Source organism: Drosophila bipectinata, chromosome 2R, assembly GCF_030179905.1.
Source record: "Drosophila bipectinata strain 14024-0381.07 chromosome 2R, DbipHiC1v2, whole genome shotgun sequence".
NCBI classification, from domain to species: domain Eukaryota; kingdom Metazoa; phylum Arthropoda; class Insecta; order Diptera; family Drosophilidae; genus Drosophila; species Drosophila bipectinata.
The window spans coordinates 12942487-12960801 of record NC_091737.1 but is presented as its reverse complement, the minus strand read 5'-3'; the positions used below and the strand labels follow the sequence as shown (position 1 = coordinate 12960801).

General features: G+C 39.1%; 1 protein-coding gene across 8 annotated transcripts in view; it reads left to right on the top strand.

Moving 5' to 3' along the window:
• sona (sol narae) overlaps positions 1-18315 on the top strand; it is a 45298-nt gene that overhangs the window by 5407 nt on the left and 21576 nt on the right. For all 8 annotated transcript variants that reach the window (XM_043210363.2, XM_070277999.1, XM_070277998.1 and 5 more), the window contains exons 3-5: positions 1798-1901; positions 6466-6900; positions 13829-13924. In XM_043210363.2, coding sequence (XP_043066298.1) covers positions 1833-1901; positions 6466-6900; positions 13829-13924 — 600 coding nt within the window. In that variant the 5' untranslated portion in view covers positions 1798-1832. The remainder of the gene's footprint in view (positions 1-1797; positions 1902-6465; positions 6901-13828; positions 13925-18315) is intronic.

Genomic DNA, 18315 nt, shown 5'->3' with positions numbered 1-18315 from the left:
CTTTTCTGTCTTCACTGCGGTCGTTGTTTTTGCTTGATTTTTTGCCGCTTTTTTCGGCACAATTCCATTTCCACACTTGTGGGCCAGAAAGTCAGCTTCTGTTTGAAATTGGTTGACATTTGATGATGCGTATCTTTTTTTTATTTATTTTGAATTTTTAATGTTTTTTATGTTGTTTTTTGGTTGGGTTAATTATATAAAAATATGAACGGGAATTATGCAAGCTTGAATATAAATCAAAAAACAGTTTTGCCATAGCCATAACCTTGAGCTGGCTCAGATTCAGATTTATGCAGCCAGACACATACACATATGGCAAACGATTCGACCCTAATCGACCTTAATTATGCAAATCGACTCAATCGAGACTGAATGGCGTTGCCATCTCTCGTCTTTGGCTTCTATGGTGTTTCCAGTTTCGCGCTCGCTTGCCTCATAACTGTTTCATTCGACTTATTTAGTGTCTATTGTAAAATATGAATCTGAATATAAACAACATTATTTTCATCACGTTTTAGCCTCAAACTTGGTCAGCTTCTTCACGACTCCAACTTGTGCTGTTGCATTTGAATTTCCTGATAATTTGGCTTGCAGTCGAGGTTTCATTCAACACTCATTCAATGCTTTTAATTCGTTTTCGTTTTTGGGTGAAAGTCTTACCTTGAAGGTTGCCAAATTGCACTGTTAACATGATGGATTTCTTTTTCTTGGCTTTTTGTTTTTAGTTTTTAATGAACGTATGAGGGTTATTACAACTCGGCCTAAGTCATTTGGCCTTTGGCCAAGAAACTTTACACCAAGAAGTTGTTTTCCCCAAGTTCGTTTCCTAAGTCTTTTGTTTGATAAAGGACAAAAAATTCTTTTTCCTTGAAATTTGTTTACCAATTCATTATAGACTTAGTGTTTAGGAAATTTCACTTTCAACACACACACGGATGATTGGAAATTGCCAAACGAAAACGTGAGACATGCAATTTAGAGTCATGCCCTTGGGCAATTTTACGCCCATTTTTGGCTCGATAGCGCGCTCGGTAAACATTTCGTTAGGAGAAGGCCGAAACGCATATGGATGGATGATGATTGATTCCAAGCTGAGAGACTTTCCTCAACTTAAACTGGGCCATGGCAGATCTTGCAGCATGTTGCATGCAAATTGTGCAAAAACCTTCGGGGACACAAGCGGGGAAATAAAATGTCATGCAATTTGTCGTAAATGCCGCTGAGATGTTGCAAAATGAAATTGCAGCTGCTAAAGTTTCCCTAGTTGTTGTTGCTGTTGTTGCAGTTGCAGTTGCAATTGCTGTCGTAGCCGTTGTTGCTGGTCTGTTCTGTTTGTTTTCTTGGTTGGTTTGTCAAAAGGTTTGGCCATGTTGCTGGCTTAGTCGGTGGATGGGATGGATGCTGTTTACCTCTTGCCACGCATCGCTGCATCATTATTGACAATTAGCCGCATTCGATGTCGGGGCGGATGTGCAACAGCAACTGAAACTGCAACTGCAACACAGGCAACAGCAGGGCCGGACAAGATTGTTGTTTTGACTCGAGGCTGCTTCTTGGCCTTATGCAATAATTAATTACTCGGCCAGCGGGCCAGAAAACTAGGTTTTTCTTTCTACAAAAATAAAAGCAAATATTAATTGAGGCAACAACTAGCGATAAAGTTGCAACAACTGACTGTTAACAGCCGATGATGCTAGTAGCTTGCGTAGCCAACATTACAGACCATTTGAGCATGACGAACTAGGCTTTAGACTCTAATAACTCTTTTTAATAACTTTATTTTTCTTTTCTTTACAGTTTTATCATTTTTAAGGATCCCTTGGCACACTAAAATGTCCTCTACTTTGGGCCTAATTACAGCGCTACTCTTGGCCAGCACAGTATGCCAAGCCCTGCCAGATGTAAGTATCCATGAGACAGTCGGCTAGTCAATGCCAAATGGCTCGGATCACGTTCGATCGAGCTCCAAGAACTCATCAATCAATTCAATGCGATAAATATACATAACCTTTGGGGGGCACTTACAGTCAACAGTTAACCGTTAAGGCAACAATGAAACAAAAAAACCCAACAACAAACGGCCGCCAGTCAGCGGTTTCATTGTCATTCGCATTGTGCGTAATTAGCATTTCAAGAAATAACAAAAACATTTTTTGTATATTAATTAAATTACAAAACAGAGCACAAGCTCGAAGAGAGTCGATGTTAGAAATAAAACGGCATTGTTATAGCCAGAGTACCAGAGTATCTGTGTGTATTATCAGTGTATCTGTATGTGTGCTTGTCAGTATCAAAGAAACTCATTGAAAAGACAGACCAGCTTACGTTAGCTTTTGTTTGTTTTGAAGAAAAAGCTCAAGCCAGCAAAATTATGGCCAAGGTCAAACGTAAAAAGTTCTTGTAATTATTTCAGGTAAATTTTCATTCCGTCTCTATCTTTTGTGCTTGTCGGACAGCTTGCCCTCTCTTTCTTTCGCTTTGAGTCTTTCTCTTTCATTGCCGTCGTTTTCCGTCGAGCTGGAGGTTATGACTTGGCTTTGAATCAAAAGAAAACTTCATAATTAAAGCTAGTCCAAGGCGGTTTTTATGTCGATTTTTATCTTGATTTTTATGATGATTTTTTGTGACTTCCTGCACAGAACGATATTTTTTGATTTTGCAAGTCTAGTTAAAAACATTTTTAGGGCATAATACACTCCTTTTTTTGTTGGTTAGTTTTTGGAGCAAGTTCGTGCTGTTTGGAGACATCGACCTGGAGACATAGCCTTGCCTTGCTCGCTTAAATGGCGCTTGCATCATGATGCCCCATAAACGACTTCGTCTCCGTTTTCCACTGCAATTAAAGTTGACACGCTACACCAACAATAACAATAACAAAAACCAACAGAAACAGCAAAAGATATAGTAACAACTTTGACGAGGCCCTTCAAATCCCAGCCGAGCATGAAACAAAAAAAAAAATGATGTAAAAAAATAAACTTAAACAAAAACCAGACATGCAAAAGTACACCAAGAATATCGATGCAAATGCATGAGTCAGCTTCAGTAGAAACAGCAGCCCGATGGTTGATTTTTTTTCTATATTTTGTTTCATGTTTTATGTGCTGTCAGAAATGGAGAAAAAAATATGAGATATCCCGTTCCTCTCGGACTGGCCAAATGTTTGCTGGCCTATCAATAGCCGGCCAAATAAATTAAGCCTTTAATTGTGAAATCAAGAACAGTTTCGTTGTGGCACGATTGTTGTCTTTGTCATGGTTTCTTTTATTTTATTTGTTGTTTTTTAATCATTTTTTGAGCTCGGGTTCTCGGGTCACGTTCTCCCCGCTGTGTGTGTGTGGGGGGAATGCGTGAGTGTTGTGGGATTTCGGAAAAATCGGAGCGAATGTCAGTGGCATGAGTAATTGTTGGATAATCAAAAGATTATGCAATCGATGCATAAACCATTAAAATGAGGAAACAAAGAGCTGTTTTTAGATCATGAATCTTCAATGTTATAACTCCTATTTGATATTTCGCACAAATCAGCTTCTAACCAAAGAAACAAATCACCCAAATTGCCATTCGCATTAGACACAGCCCATGTCGTAACACCCTGAACTTTTCACACTTTGCTAATCGCAGGCATAAACACAAAAATTCCAAAATGTTAAAGGAAAAAAAACCTGAAAATTTAATGCCGACAGAAGCGGTTGCTAATTTCCGCCGCTTGTCAGCCGAGGCGACAAGGTCAACACACCCAAGGAAATGGGAGGGAAAAGTGCGACAGCGTTCGCAATTTACTATCCGGCGAGTAGTTAACAATCCGTAATGCTTTTAGACCCAAAATCGTCGGTCCTCGAGCGACTATCTGCCGCGTTCATGGCTTTTCGAGTGAATAATTTCTTTGTATGGCGGCGCGAAAGGTCGAGTGACACTCTTCCGAACGTCTGCCGTTCGCTGTTGACTTTGACCGGCTGAGAAGAGTGGAAAACAATTGCCCAACCACCAGTACATAATATAATTTTGTTTTAGTATTGACTGACTCTGTGCCATAAACAGTGTATTGGCCTCAACCAGAGCCAATTTGAAGCACACTTTTTGCGTTAATATGGCGGCTACACCTTTTACTTTGACTTGACTCTGATTGCACTTGGTCGGCATCGGCATCGGCATAAGCATCGCCATCGCTATAGACATCGACATCGCCACTGCCATCGCCACGCCGGTTATAGCTTTATACACCGGGCGTATGAGTAATCTCGCACAATTTCAGTAATTGCCCGAGCACCAGCAACCAGCAGCCAGTCAGCCAAATAGCCAACAAACAGAAACAGCCATCTAGCCATACAAATTACAAAAAGCGCAAATTTCACAATATCCGTCATTGCACTCGGCGAAAACCGAAAATAAAATCAAACTTGAGCTTTGGACAAATGGCTTCAACTGCAGGCCTACTACACGTACTTGTAGTACAAACTGGTTGACAATTTTTGGTTTTTCAGGTACTTCTGATATCTGTCACATAGTAAGACTCTATAATAATCTTAGCTAAAGCCAAGTCTATTGGGATTACTTGTTTTTTAAAAGGCTTCCCAGCCCTGGTAGCCTAATCACCTTCGTTGATCTTGTTCACTGGATGCCGCCTTTTTGCATAATTTGTACTTGCTTATCGATCTTTTTAGCCCGCTCTCTCACTCATTCGGGTTTAATTGCCTTTAATTGGTCACAAGGGCCGGAGAGTTAAGTGTTGATTGGTGTTTGGGTGTGGCCTGGTTAACCCACTAGGTGGGATTTGCATAGAGAATAACAAGAATATTTATAATTTTGTGCAGGTGCAGAAACTTTCCAAATGCTGGAAAATGTCCAAGAGCCCTACAGACCGGCGATGCACACTCTCAAGTCGAGTCGAGTCGACGCCACAATTGCACTCGAGTGGCAAACTCAACGCCTCATCGAAAGAGTAGCTTTATGTGTCTGTTTTCCTTTCTCAAGCGTCAGTTTCACTTTCAATGGGGCGACGATGGCAAAACTTGCTCAATGTGCGACCCCAACGACGGCACAAGCAAAAGCAAAAGCAACAGAAAAAGAAACAGAAACAGCTGGCTGGCTCCTGGCCATGTGAGCGAGTGTTGTCTGTGGTCAAAACACGTTTCAAATGAAAGTAAAAACTCTTTGGCATTGTGCCCGTTCGAGTCGGTGTGCGTTGTCTGGTTTTCTTCTTGCGTTTGTTCACCTGCCCATGCCGACTTTCCGCTTGCACTTCGGTTATAAAAGAATGATTAAGCCTTACAGCTGGCTTACAGCTATGCCCAGCAGTGGCATCATCATTATTAGCACCTTACGGACTTGGTTTTTACAGTTAAATGTGAATCTTAAGTCTTAAGCTGGCCGAAAGCACCAATCTTGTTTACCTTGCCGGTTTCTTGGTTATCTCTTTCCTTATTTTTTTGTAAATTTTTTTATGTTAGTCCAGTCTTGTCGTCATTTGCTGCAATACCATTTCTGACTCATTTTAGGCCTTTTTGGGCAAAATGAATGCAAGAAATTTGCCTAAATTGCCAGTCGAGCGCTTGCCAGCAAGTTCGTTGTCTGAGTCTTTTGTTTTTGCGCTTGCGTCTTGGCCGTTGTTTAAGGAAATTCTACTCTTGTTTTGACCTTGTAACAGATCTTAGTTTTAACTGATTGGAGTTGCAAGTGAGATGCAGATTTGGCAAACGGATAAATAAAACGGAAATGTAATAGAAAAACCCAAAAAAAACATCAAGATTGATTGATGTAGAACGTCATCTGAAATGACAAAATATTTGAAAAAAAAACTTTTAAAATCGAAATCAGCTTTATTTAATGAATGAATTTAGAGAATGACCCAATCACAATGAAAAACTAATTTTGAAATTCCCAATTAATAGAATACAACTATTTATAAGCACCGACAATAGGACACAGATTAAAAGACCATTAATAACATTATGTATTTAATTTTATTTTAATTGAAATTCGCAATTATGGCGAATACAAAAAATAAGTTTACACGCAAGTCAGATAAGATTGTTTTTCGATATTTGATTTTTGTTTGTGCTTCTTGCTCGATTCGTTTCATTCGATTTCGGAAATACTTAAATACATGCATGTCTACACACACAATAAATCTATCAAACACCGTCTTGACCCTGACCCAGTTAGCGAAGATACTCAAAACTCAATGGCCGAACCAAACCCAGCCAGCCGGCTATGTCTTTGGCTTAGTCGTTAATCTCCAGATAGCTCTTGACTGGGTCCAATGCAAACACGAACCCACTTTTCAATAGAAAGATAGCTGGCGAGAGAGCGACCCGCAAACACTTGATTATTGCATTGAATTATTGATAATTTTTCAATTATCCATCTACCAATTGCTACAATTTGTTTCCATTGCCCAGGGCATGTTCAATACACACTCGAATGATTGCTAACCTGAATGTGTTTTTCCCCCACTCGTTACAGTTGCACAAACAGATGTCGCCGGAGCAGCTGCAGTCAGTCTTCCACGTGGACACCCACGACGCGGTGCCCCACTATGAGCTGGTCCAGCTACTGCACCACGACAACCATAATCGCCGGAGGCGCAGCATCGGCGACAGCCCAGCGAGAACCCTGCCGCCGCATCACGTGAAAAAGGATCTCAGCAAGAATGCCTATTACAGCGAACTGAAGCACCAGGCCATGGGCTCGGGTGGCAATCACCTGTATGGGCCGTCTGTTAGTGACATCAAGTCACACAATGTATCCTTCAGTGCCTTTGGCCAGAACCTGAATCTGAGCCTCCGCGCCACCCAAGGACTCTTCAAGGGAGCGCCTCATGAGCTGCGCATGTGGAGCGTGGGCAGCGAGCCAAATGCCACCCACGGCCTAGACCTGCAGGAGATTGCCCAAGAAGAGGTGAGTCTCTAGAGTTTATATTTCAAGTTAGAACGTTAAAAAAAATTAAAAATAATAATCCATTTTATAGTCACAGTTAAGCTATTCTCTTGAACCAAAGTTAAAAAACTATTAGCCTCCTTTAACCTATTTTGTGTCATAACAGATGGCCTAACTTTCAATTATAAAATATCTTCACTTAAGACCAAAAGTGTCTTTAAGCCCATCTTTGGCAATAATTTCATAGATGGCCTTTCCCAATTTCTATCATTTATTTTCCTGCCCTAAATGTTTGATTTGATGCAGACATTTCCCTTATACGTTTTTCGTTTGTTGCACTTTCATTGATGATGTAACTTGATAAAACAATAATAAAAATTACCGCCGATGTTTTTGTTGCGTTTGTTGGCTTTTGTACGTTTTCTGATTTGTTGATTCGCCATACTTCCGCTTGAGGTAGGCTGATATTTTGTTTCAGCCTTTAGCCGCAATTCGTTTTAGGCTTTTATATACTTTGTTTTTGTGTCCGTTTCGGTATGTAATACGTTAGCATGGTTGTGCTTAGCTTGTATTTGTAACTAATCAAAATTAATTGGCCGTATGATAAAGAGATTAGACCTGGCATTTGTATACGAAACACAGACTCAGGTGTAATTACATTCGTTTGTTATTTGAGCTTTTAATTGTGAGAGAAAATCAACAAAGCACAGCTGAAAGTCAAGGACGTAAGGAAATAATCTTACAAATAAAAATAAAGAACTTAAATGGAAGCTTTATATCAATAAATACGCCCACAGCTTGCGAAATAGTCCATAAAACATTGAAGTTGGTACGTGACTCTTTTTTAATTCAAAATAAAGTTCACTTTCTTTTGGCGTCGATCACCTTTTTGGCGTTCATGTCTTGTTTGTATATATAATTTAATTTTCCCATTTTGCTATTATTCATGTGGTTTTTGCCGCTGCTGTTGCTGCTGTGGGTGTGTTATTTCCTATGAACTACAATCAATTGATCGCACTTTAAATTACAAGTTTTATTTTCGGCGATTATTACTCCGGTGGCTTGGAGCCTAGCCATGGGAAAGGGAGGCTCTGTTCGGGGGAGGACCAGCAAACACACAACATAATTTTGAATGCAAGGCACAGCACTTCGGAAATGAAAGTGAAATGTCATGTCAGACGGCAGCCCAAAAAAGAAATGAACCCGCTGACTCGAACTCTTATGTCTTCGGACTTTACCAACAGTGAAGTTTTTTCTGTTACCTGATTTTTTTTTCTTATTTCTGTGATTTATGTGTGATAATTTAAGTTTTAAGCCCCGACAGTACGAAATGCGGAAAGATTTTAATGGTTTTTCTTTCATTTCTTTGGGGATTTGGCTTTACTTTTAATTAAAATGAAATAAGCTGCTGTCGTAGCATACATATTTTTCCAGTATTTTCTGTTCAAGATTAAGTAACCCACGCAAGGCATTTTCCCCCTTTGAATTTCTGTGACTTGGCAATTATTTTGTGTTTTCGGTGTTTTTTGGACTCATGCCACAAACAAATGGCCTCAAGATATAGACCACATAACTACAACAATTTCAATGTTTTCTATGTCCGTTTTTTTTTTGTCTTTTTCTTCATTTTTTTTTTTGGTAATGGCGGCACTTTGTCAGAGACCTTCCAACGGCAGTCAAAGGAACAAAAAAAAAATGCCAAGAAAAATATTTATTCTAATTTCTGACATTCTGGATCGTTTTTTTTTTTTGGTGCTTTATTGTTTCGGCAACCGCAAAAGTACCGAAAAATAATTTTCCATTGATATCTGGTACAAAGAATTGACCTGGTTTTTATAACAAAAAACTGCGGGAAATTATTGTGTCTTTTGTGTGGAGCCGTGTGATTGGAATTTAAAATTAAATTAAAAAACGAAAAATAAATAATTGCAACTTTATAAAGTGCAATTATTTGTTCGCGAATTTAATTCGTGCGGTGAAATTTTCTTTCTGCGGAACAATGAAGGTGGAAACCTTGCTGCACGAGCACACCGCACACCCAACACTTTCAGTCTTTTTTCCACCTTGTGGACTCCTTGTGGCATACCAAGAAATTAAAAGGCAAACACTAGGCGTTGTTCGGCACTCCCACTGCCGCATTCAATCGATAAAATGCGATAGGCCCCCATTCAAAGGTCACTGCAGCCGCAAATATACCAGAAATAAAGCGAAATAAAACAAAAGTTGTGCAGGTCTCTCGCCTGGCTAGAAACTGGAAACTGCCAAAAAGGGGCGCGCTAAATCAAGTAAATGGGATTATGTACCAGAAGTTGTCGGCGCCGAAAGGTTGGCGAAACAATTTTTAATAAATCATGTTTTCCATGTTTATATAAAGTAAATAAAAGAGTATAAGTTTGTTAGTTTTAACTCTTGGCTTAAGGTAAACATTGTATATTTAGGAAATTACTTTTCCATTACTAATTTGTTTAGCCAAGGTATTGCTGTTTGATAAACATCTCCAGACAGTAGACTGTGACCAATTGTTCGTGGATCATGACTGTCTCGAGAAGAACAATCCCCTTCGGTGAAGGCTTGGCAACCTGCCGGCCTGAAAAAGCACAAAACGAAAGACTTAGGCAACGAACTTAGGCGAGCATGGCTCTCTCTCTCCCCGTCGATTGATTGAAACTGAAAGCTTACTGCTAATTAAGTTTTCAAAATGCATTTTTGATGGGTGCCAACGCGAAGTGCATAATTAAAAAATGAAGAAAAAACTAGCTGTTCGATTGCCGTAATGAAAAAGCATTTGGTGCATGCCACACAACTGCCCGCTGCACTCATTTCACAAGACGCAAAATTGTATCTTGTCATTGCAAAACGATGCCAACTTGGTGTTGTCGGCTAGTAGAGCTGGTGGAAAAGCATGATTAATGAGTTGGTCGATTTGGCAGCTGAATGAATTTGAAATTAGCTCACTGTGTCCATTTCTTTCTCTTTCTTTCAAGAGTTATCTTTTTTCTTTTCTGAAAAAAGCGCGGGCGATGCAAGTTGCAATTCCGCATAAAAAAATATCTACACTGAGGGGGCAGCAGGAAAAGTTTGCGGCTTAGAAAGCAGTTCAGGCTGCATTTCTCTCCCTCGGCCTCACATTTTTTGCTTTGCGGCTGCAAATCGGTTGCATAATATAGCCAAGTGGCTGCCATGGCCTGACAGTTTCTCAAGTTGTTGCTTTTGTTGTTATGCTCATGTTGCAGTTATTGTTGTGGCATGTTTAACAAGCCGAGCTTGTTCATTCCCTTTTTGCTGCCACCATTAAGGTTCAAAAAATGAGGAACTGGCGACTGCCTTATCGGTGGATCAAACGAAATCGCAGCAAAAAAATGTAAAGGATCATTGCGATGGATAGAGATATTCCAGTTGGGTCTCAGTTCCGCTAACCAGCCACTCAATGGGTCACATAATTGCCCGAATAATAGACAAATAATGGGCAGCTATAGCCTTGGCATTGTATGGAAATCAAACGCCGAACTGCAAACAAGAAATCCAGTTTGTTTCTCATATACAATGCATAATGGTGCGTAATAAACAAGCTAACTGCCAAAGCAAATCAACCGACACACACGCACCGCTAAATCCAAACTTATTATTATGCTGGCAGCCCAAAAGCGGTGGCCACGGCGGCCAATGCGGCGTATGCGTAACGACGCCAAACAAATCGGCGAATAAACAAACCAACAAATGGAACGAACCCACAGTGAGAAGACGCCCACACGTCGTCTAATGCGTTAATTGTAGGTTAACTTTTGGCTAAATGGCTCATGGATTTATGGTGCGTACTCACTCCGAAAAAGAAAAAAAAACTATATAGCCAAATATAAAAAAGAAAGAAAAAGAAGAGTGTGGGCCTGGCAAACAGACAAATGGAAAAATCTTAACTTCCACGGACTTTCGTTTCGTTTCGAACAATGGAAAATTATCATTTTCGGGGCAGGTTAAGGGCCTGAGACTAATGCTTTAACCTTCTTCTCGCTTCGACACTAAACAACAGAAAGAGTTCAAAGGCTAATTTTCACTTTGCCAAGTTCGCTGCTCCGGGTCATTTGTGTCTTTCTTCTTTCAACTTTTCGGCTTAATTTGCATAACAAAATTGCCAAAAGAAAGACGGCCAAAGAAAAGTGGCGAGAAAAAGGTATCAGCCAGGAAGTTGTTAACTTTTTTTTGGCTTTTACTTTCATTTTCTCGTATTTAGGTGGCCGAGCAATGAAGTATTTGAAAAAGGAAGTGGAATTTTTACAAGAGGAATTTTTTTTTGGTGCAACGGAAGAGTATTAATTGGTCACCAAGCCAGTTTGTCAATTCTTTATCAGATAGACACCCACACTCCTATTTTTGAGAAAGGCTATCCTTTCTCTCACCTTTCGCTAACCAAAAAATAAAGCAATCTTTCATCTCAGACCGCTTTAAGCCAAGTTTGAACAATATTTTCTTCTGAAGGAAAAAATATCGGTGGGCCCTTTAGGGCAGCCATCAAACCAAACTGGCACAGCTTACCTAATACAAAAAAAATGCCAGCCAAAGCCTAATCACAAAAAAGATCTACATTATGTCTTGTAGCCATTTGTAATTAAAAAATTTACGGCGCCATAAATAAAAACAAAACAAAAAAAATACCTATATGGATGCAGAAACGTATTGAAAAAGTAGAAATAAAATGCGCGACAGCTAACAATTTACAATTTGCAAGTCAACTAATTAAAATTGCAACTCTTGGCCAGAAGAACAAAAATAAGTCGAAAAATGAAAAAAAAAAAATGAGAACAGCAATTGTCAACACAGATACAGACAAAGGAAATTGGTCCATGCAAAGTGGAGTCAAGAGCAAGTCTGAGCAATGAGTGCAGTAAGTGGCCAACTGACAGTTCATAAATACATACTATATGGCCAAAACTCTTAGCCACGTCTTGGTGCTAAGCGTTGACAACTCAGGCTTGGATTCGGAATCCAATTCGGATTTGGATTTAGATTCAGATTCGGATTCATGGCAGCCGAAATACGTGAGGCCCGGTGTAGCTGTATCTTTAGCCTGTGTGTGGTGGCGTGGGGGTCGCCACTTGCCACTTGTTGCTTTGAACTTATTTTTCCACAAGGTCGTCGTGTCCAACTAGCTAACAAAAAAATCATAGCAACAACGGCAAATCCAACGACAATTACAACTACATACAGCGACAGCAACAACAAATTAAGCCATAAATGCCTGCTGCACATGAAAATTTTTGTGATTTTTTATATTTTTTTGTGATTTTTGTTGCCTTTGCGTGTCCACACGCTTTGGCGGTCACTCTCGGCAAACGCCTTGGGGCGTGGTCATTCTGGACAGCCCAGTAATTCGATCGAAAAGATAAATAATTGCTCAGTTCTTGAAAATGTCAGGGAAGGCGATGAATATAGCACTTTACAGATAAAGTGAAATTGATCTCAATTCTCAATTTTATATATAAGTATTCTTATAGTAATCAATTATATTCCTGCTTATCAAAAATCTTCATACATAAATCCTACTTATGGTTATATATTTTACATTAAGATAGATACCTAGATAACCTCTCGACAGCTTCTATCAAACCAAAAGGCCAATGGCTCTGACTCTAATTTTAAGTTGAATTTTGGCACTTGACTTACTTGGATCGCAAATGCAAACGGCCATTTATGGCTTCAATCGGGCGTACGGCGATTAGTAACTGTAGATACTATTCTCGATTTTTGGAGGGGGCAGTTATGATTTATGCTTGTAATTTGATAGAGTGCCGGCCACAAACTAGTCTTTTTGAGAAGTACGGACGCGGTCCAATGCCAAATACTGGATGCTGATGTCAAGTGTCAGATTACATTTATTTCGATATTTATTGCAGAACTCAATTGGAATTGAATTGAATCGAATTGAATGGTCAGGTTACGCAGAGGGCAATTAAATTAATTAGTTTGACCGAAGCGGGACCAAAGATAAGCCTCTAAAATTAAAAATTTATGCAAATTCGAGACTAATATCCCCAGGGTATTTGTTAAGAAATCGCCTTGAATTGAAAAGCTCGCATAAAACGAATGTCTATGTCACAGGATTGGAAGCAGAGGAAAAAAAGATTAAGCACTACCACGAAAACTAGATCAGTTGGCCAAATGTCAGAAGCTTGGGCTTTAAGCCTGGTCAGCGGCCAGCAGTGGGGTTTTCATGGTCAGTCTAATGTCTGCCGCGGCACACACGGCGTATGAGTGACGTGCAAGCTGAGGCGTCACATTTACCGACCGCGAGCATAAATCAAAGCTCAGTTTACCGCTACGTCGGCCAGTGCAACCCCACGCTACCTCCTCACTAAGTGTCCGAGTCCTCCAGCCCCCTGTAGCCACCCCAGCCCCCTTTTTTTCCAGCCAAACAAAGCTGCATTTAATTAAATTTAGCCGCTAACCACGCGTTTTGTCTTGCTCAGCTGTCGGCTGCTGCAGTGCCAACGAAAAATATACATTTGTTATACGACAAAAAATACAAAAAAAAAACCAAACGAAAATTGCTTTAAATTTTTAGTTATGGCCAGCTGCGGCTTTAGCCATGTATTTGTTTTACATCTCGCGGAATGTTTGGAATTTAGACCCGTAAAAATGTTGAATGGGTTTTTAATTGCCATTTTATACAAATTAGTTTTCAACAAAACAAAATATACAGCAAATTCTATAAAATAATGTCAAATCTTAGGTATCTCTTATTTATTCTACAACTTTAAGATATAAACCTTAATTTTAAAAGAATAACATTTGTTTGTTACTCTTTAACCTGTTATTGGTATATGTTTTTTAATTTCTGTCTTAAAATATTACTCTTAGTTTTATATGCAATTTTATAATAACTTGCTTTTAGCTAATACTAATCTTAAACACTGAATTCATAATTTAAAACCTCATTTTCTTGTATTATTTTCAGCATCACAAAAACCAAGTGGGCGAAGTCTTTCAGGATGAGCAGAATATGGCTGCCATTTTAATGCGGCGTCATGAAAAAACCGGCGATTTGATAATGGTAAGTGATTTATAAATCCATTAGACCCACCCACCCACACCACCGCCCCAATCGGCCGACAAGGTCACCTCAGTAGAGCAATCAATGAACGGACCCCAAGAATTTCAATTAGCGCTAACCATTATGGCTTCTTATACCCTTGCAGAGGGTAAAGTATTTTTCTTAATTCTGCGAAAAATGTGCAACGCAGTGAAGGAGAAGTCTCCGAAACTGAAAAATATATAGATTCTTGATCAGAATCACCTTCTGTATGTCTGTTTGTACGAAAACTAGTCCATCAGTTTTAAAGTTAAAGTTCAAAATGTAAACACTCATATTTCCATTGCCTACTTATAAGGGGGCCTGCAACCTAAATAGTAAAGAAGAGTACAATTTTACCGTTATTTTGCATATAATAACACTCCAAAATATGCTTTTATTTGGTAAAAATTTAATAAATTTTTTTTTAATAATTAATTAAAAAATAGTGCCCTCCTCCTCGATTCTCATAGGTTGCACTTAAGCAGGCCCGAAAACCCAGAAAAATAATAAATTTTTTTTGGAAATGTTTTTTTTTCTTTTTTGTTTTTGTTGTTACAACTTTAATTTTAATGTTGTTGTAATATATGTTGTTGTAATATTTGTTTTTAATATTTTTTTGTTAACTTTTTTTTTTTTTTTTTAATTTTTTTTGTCTTGTTATATCCGACTATATCTTATTGCTGTCCATTTAGCAAGGGTATATCAACATCGGCTCCGCTCAAACTAAGCTTTCCTTTCTTGTTTTTTGAGTTGTAGTTTTAGCTGTCTCAGATACTGATTTTGAATCAGAATCTGTTTCCATAACAATTTCTGTTTTATTTTTGTTTTTCTGTTTGTTCTGGTTCTTAGCCAGAGTTCTTGTTATGACAGACGGCCATTGTTATGGTCAGTTTTGGAGTCGAACATGCCGGCCATGTCGCACATTTCAATTTGTGGCAATACAATTAAACGCCCGTTGCTCGGGCGATATTCAGAACGATGGCGGATAATTTGCGGATTTAGACAATTTCTGCTGATTAAGCTTTAATTTATCGCCGCAAAAACGTTCAGGCAATCGGCAGCTGTAAATGTAAATTGCCAGTTTAGAATAAATCCATACAAACCCAGGGTCGAATGGTGGATACCCCAGAAAAAATGTGCTACATTTGGAGTAATTTTTGATTATTTCATATTTGTTAGCCTTTTAAAACTAATATCCCCTTATTACCTCTCACCACCTTGGACCAATTTGACAGGAGTGAAAATTGTGATGGCGTATTGGTGATAATACCAAGATATATAGCTTTAGACCATAAATGTTCATGTTGTTTATACAACAGAAACGCTTAGATAAGTTTTTAAGTAAAATTCCAGATAACTGGAGGCCACAACCAAGAAGGAAACTATTTATCGCTTGGATTAATTTAAAGCCTAACCACAGTCTTAAACAGAATACTTTGTTTACCCCACCCTTTTGCAATTAGATAGTACTTCCTCTCCGCGAATTCCGAAGGTTGCAATCATTCTTTGGTTTATGGTTTAATATCCAATCTTTTTTGCTATTAACTAGCATCAGATAAATTCTGATGACGTTTAATATTAAGACAATTGGCAATTAACATTACCCGGGCGGAAATGGAACTCAATATACGGGAACAAGTTTTGGCATAAAGGAAGTCTCTCAAGTCTCTGCCTTAATTACCGGCCATTGTGTCGGAGGAATGGAAATTTCTGATCTGAAAACTCTAGTTATAGTTATGGGAATGAGAACCAGAAGAAAGAAACCTTTGAGAGCTGCCTGCATGGAGAATTGCACAACCAACTGTCACAATTCAAATAAATTAATAATCAGCAAACCAAAACCGAACAGCCAAACAAATAAGCAGCGATGGCGATTTAATAAAATGGCCAACAAATATTGGCAGACAATAAGGTCAATAAGCAACGGTCATAGACAAAAGTCGCTTTGGCCCCCTTGGATTTTGGTTTTTTGGCAACGACGTCTGCTTAAATTTAATTTGTTAAACAAAAGTTGGAGAGGAAAAAAATGTATTTTTGATAATAATTACATAGAGCCAATAAAAGGTCAAACAGCAATGTCTGGCCCGGTCCGACTTGACCGACTTGTTATGGCCAAGTGCGCCGAGAGCTGCAGCTGATGACTGACAAACAGAAAAATTCATAAATATTATGTAGAAAATAACATACGTACCCCGTGCCGAGTGGCCCAAACACATGGGAGCATGAAAAATGTTTGTGCTGGCTGACATTTCGAGGTGCAAAAGCCGGCGAATTGTTTCGCAATTGAATGGAAGCCCAGCTGTGTGTCGATGTGAGGCGATGGCGATGCCAGGCCGTCTTCCGGCTTTGTCTTGACCTTAAACGGACGCGGCTCTCAAACATCTAAACCAGCTGCTATCAAGATGCTGCTGCCAAAACTTGTAATTAACAAGAAGTCGCCAGAAGATGGCCAAGACAGTTGCGTAAGATTTCTGTCCATAAATTTTGATCGTTAGTTTGTTTCTGTTTGGTTCACTATTCAAACAATGCCGACAAATTAAGTTGCAGGTCCCCGCCTCTCTAACAACCTCTGTCTTTAACGCCAATATGGCCATTTAATTAGTATCCCCCCAAAACCGTTTTCGACCATAATTGTGGCCTCCAACAAAATGCACAACAAGAAATATTTTAAATACTTCGGTACAGGTTACAGAAGTTACTTAAAATAAAAGCCATTTTTTCTTGCAACTTCATTTTGTCCAGCCCACTAAACGAAAGACTTAAGACACGAACTTGCTTTCAGTTGCAAAACCTTTTCAAAGGAAATTTCAAACTCATGTTGTGTTTGGCGGTGATTTAATTTAATTACAGCTTGCCCAAGAGCCCAGTTACACGCACTATTCGATCAGGTATTCAAGTTTTCTTGGGAATGGCATTCAAAGACGTTGGGGAGGGATTTCAAACAAGAAAACCTAGAAAACTGAATCTGATTCTTTTTCAAATTCCATTGAAACAATTCCCATACAATCTGCAGCTATATTTATTAATAATGATGCATCCCAAAGCCAATGTTAATCATCATTTTGATGGCTGATGGCTGTGTGGGAAACCAAACACAGAAATCCAATCGGATTTAATATGTACATGTCAGAAGTTGAAGGCCCCATCGAATGCCCTTAACTGACCCGAACTTGAAGCACTGCTTGAGTGTCCATTGAGTGTGTGTGTCTGCCACCCACTGCCAGTCGAGGTAATGTATCCAATTTTTGACCCAATCAATGTTGACATTGAATCATAGGTCCGCATTTGAAGTGAAACATTTACATGCGAATATTAATTTCATGGTCAATTACACTACAAATGGTGTGTTTATATAGCGAGGAGTTCCACAAAATAAATGGCTAATTGTTTTAGCCAATTACATGCGGGGCTTGATGATGGACCTCCTGGAAATTAATCAAAATGAAACGAGCTCAAGGGAACCACCAGCCAGCCAGCCAACATACAAAATAAATTGTAATGATAAGTTTACGTTTTTTCTTCACCGACTTGAATGTTTACGGTCATTTGTTTGTGCACTTGAATAAACAAAAGTGTCCAGTTTTTCGGGGGCCGTGTAACCAAGCTTGATAAATGCTAATTGCCGGCTACGTCAGTCACTCGATGTGATGAAGCGATGCGTGCGGTCGTTGATGAATTGGATGCACAGGCTGATGCACATATGAATAATACATCTGATGCATGACTCCTCTCCCAACTGCTAATTACACGGTGCCACAAAAAGTCTGGCCCTGAAAACCAATCCACGAAAGTCATGAAATGCATTTCCAGCCACCTTTCACGAATTATGTAAGCCAGCAATTAGGCAGCACTCGTGATATGCATCTCTCTATTAATGACTTTTCAAAAATAAAAAAATGATTGTTGTTCAGGTAAAAGTCATCAGTCATCAAATATCATCAGTTTGATAAATCATATTTAAGAGCTTCCATTTACCTCATTTAGTGGTTTGTTCATCGACTTCCGTTGAACTTTATCAGTCACACCCGCCAGTTAATGCAATTGCCCTTTTTTTTCAAAGCCCCTCTTGACATTTGACAACTTTGGAAATATCAATATGTGCGCTGCCATTTAGCAAAGAAAAACAAAAAAAAAGTAAACAGTAATATTAGGTAGCAGAAGGCGACATTTGGACACGGCTCTCTGCCTTTTTGGCCAACTCTATTAGACGGCAATCGCAGCATCATCATTAAGCAACATTCATGTCCAAAGTGCCAAAAGCTGAGAACAAGAAACAAGTTTTTATTCGCCCCGAGAGAGCTTCTTCCAACAAAGTCTTCTCACCTTCCCAACTAATTGCTAGCCTTGATATTTACAAAGAGTTCAATGTG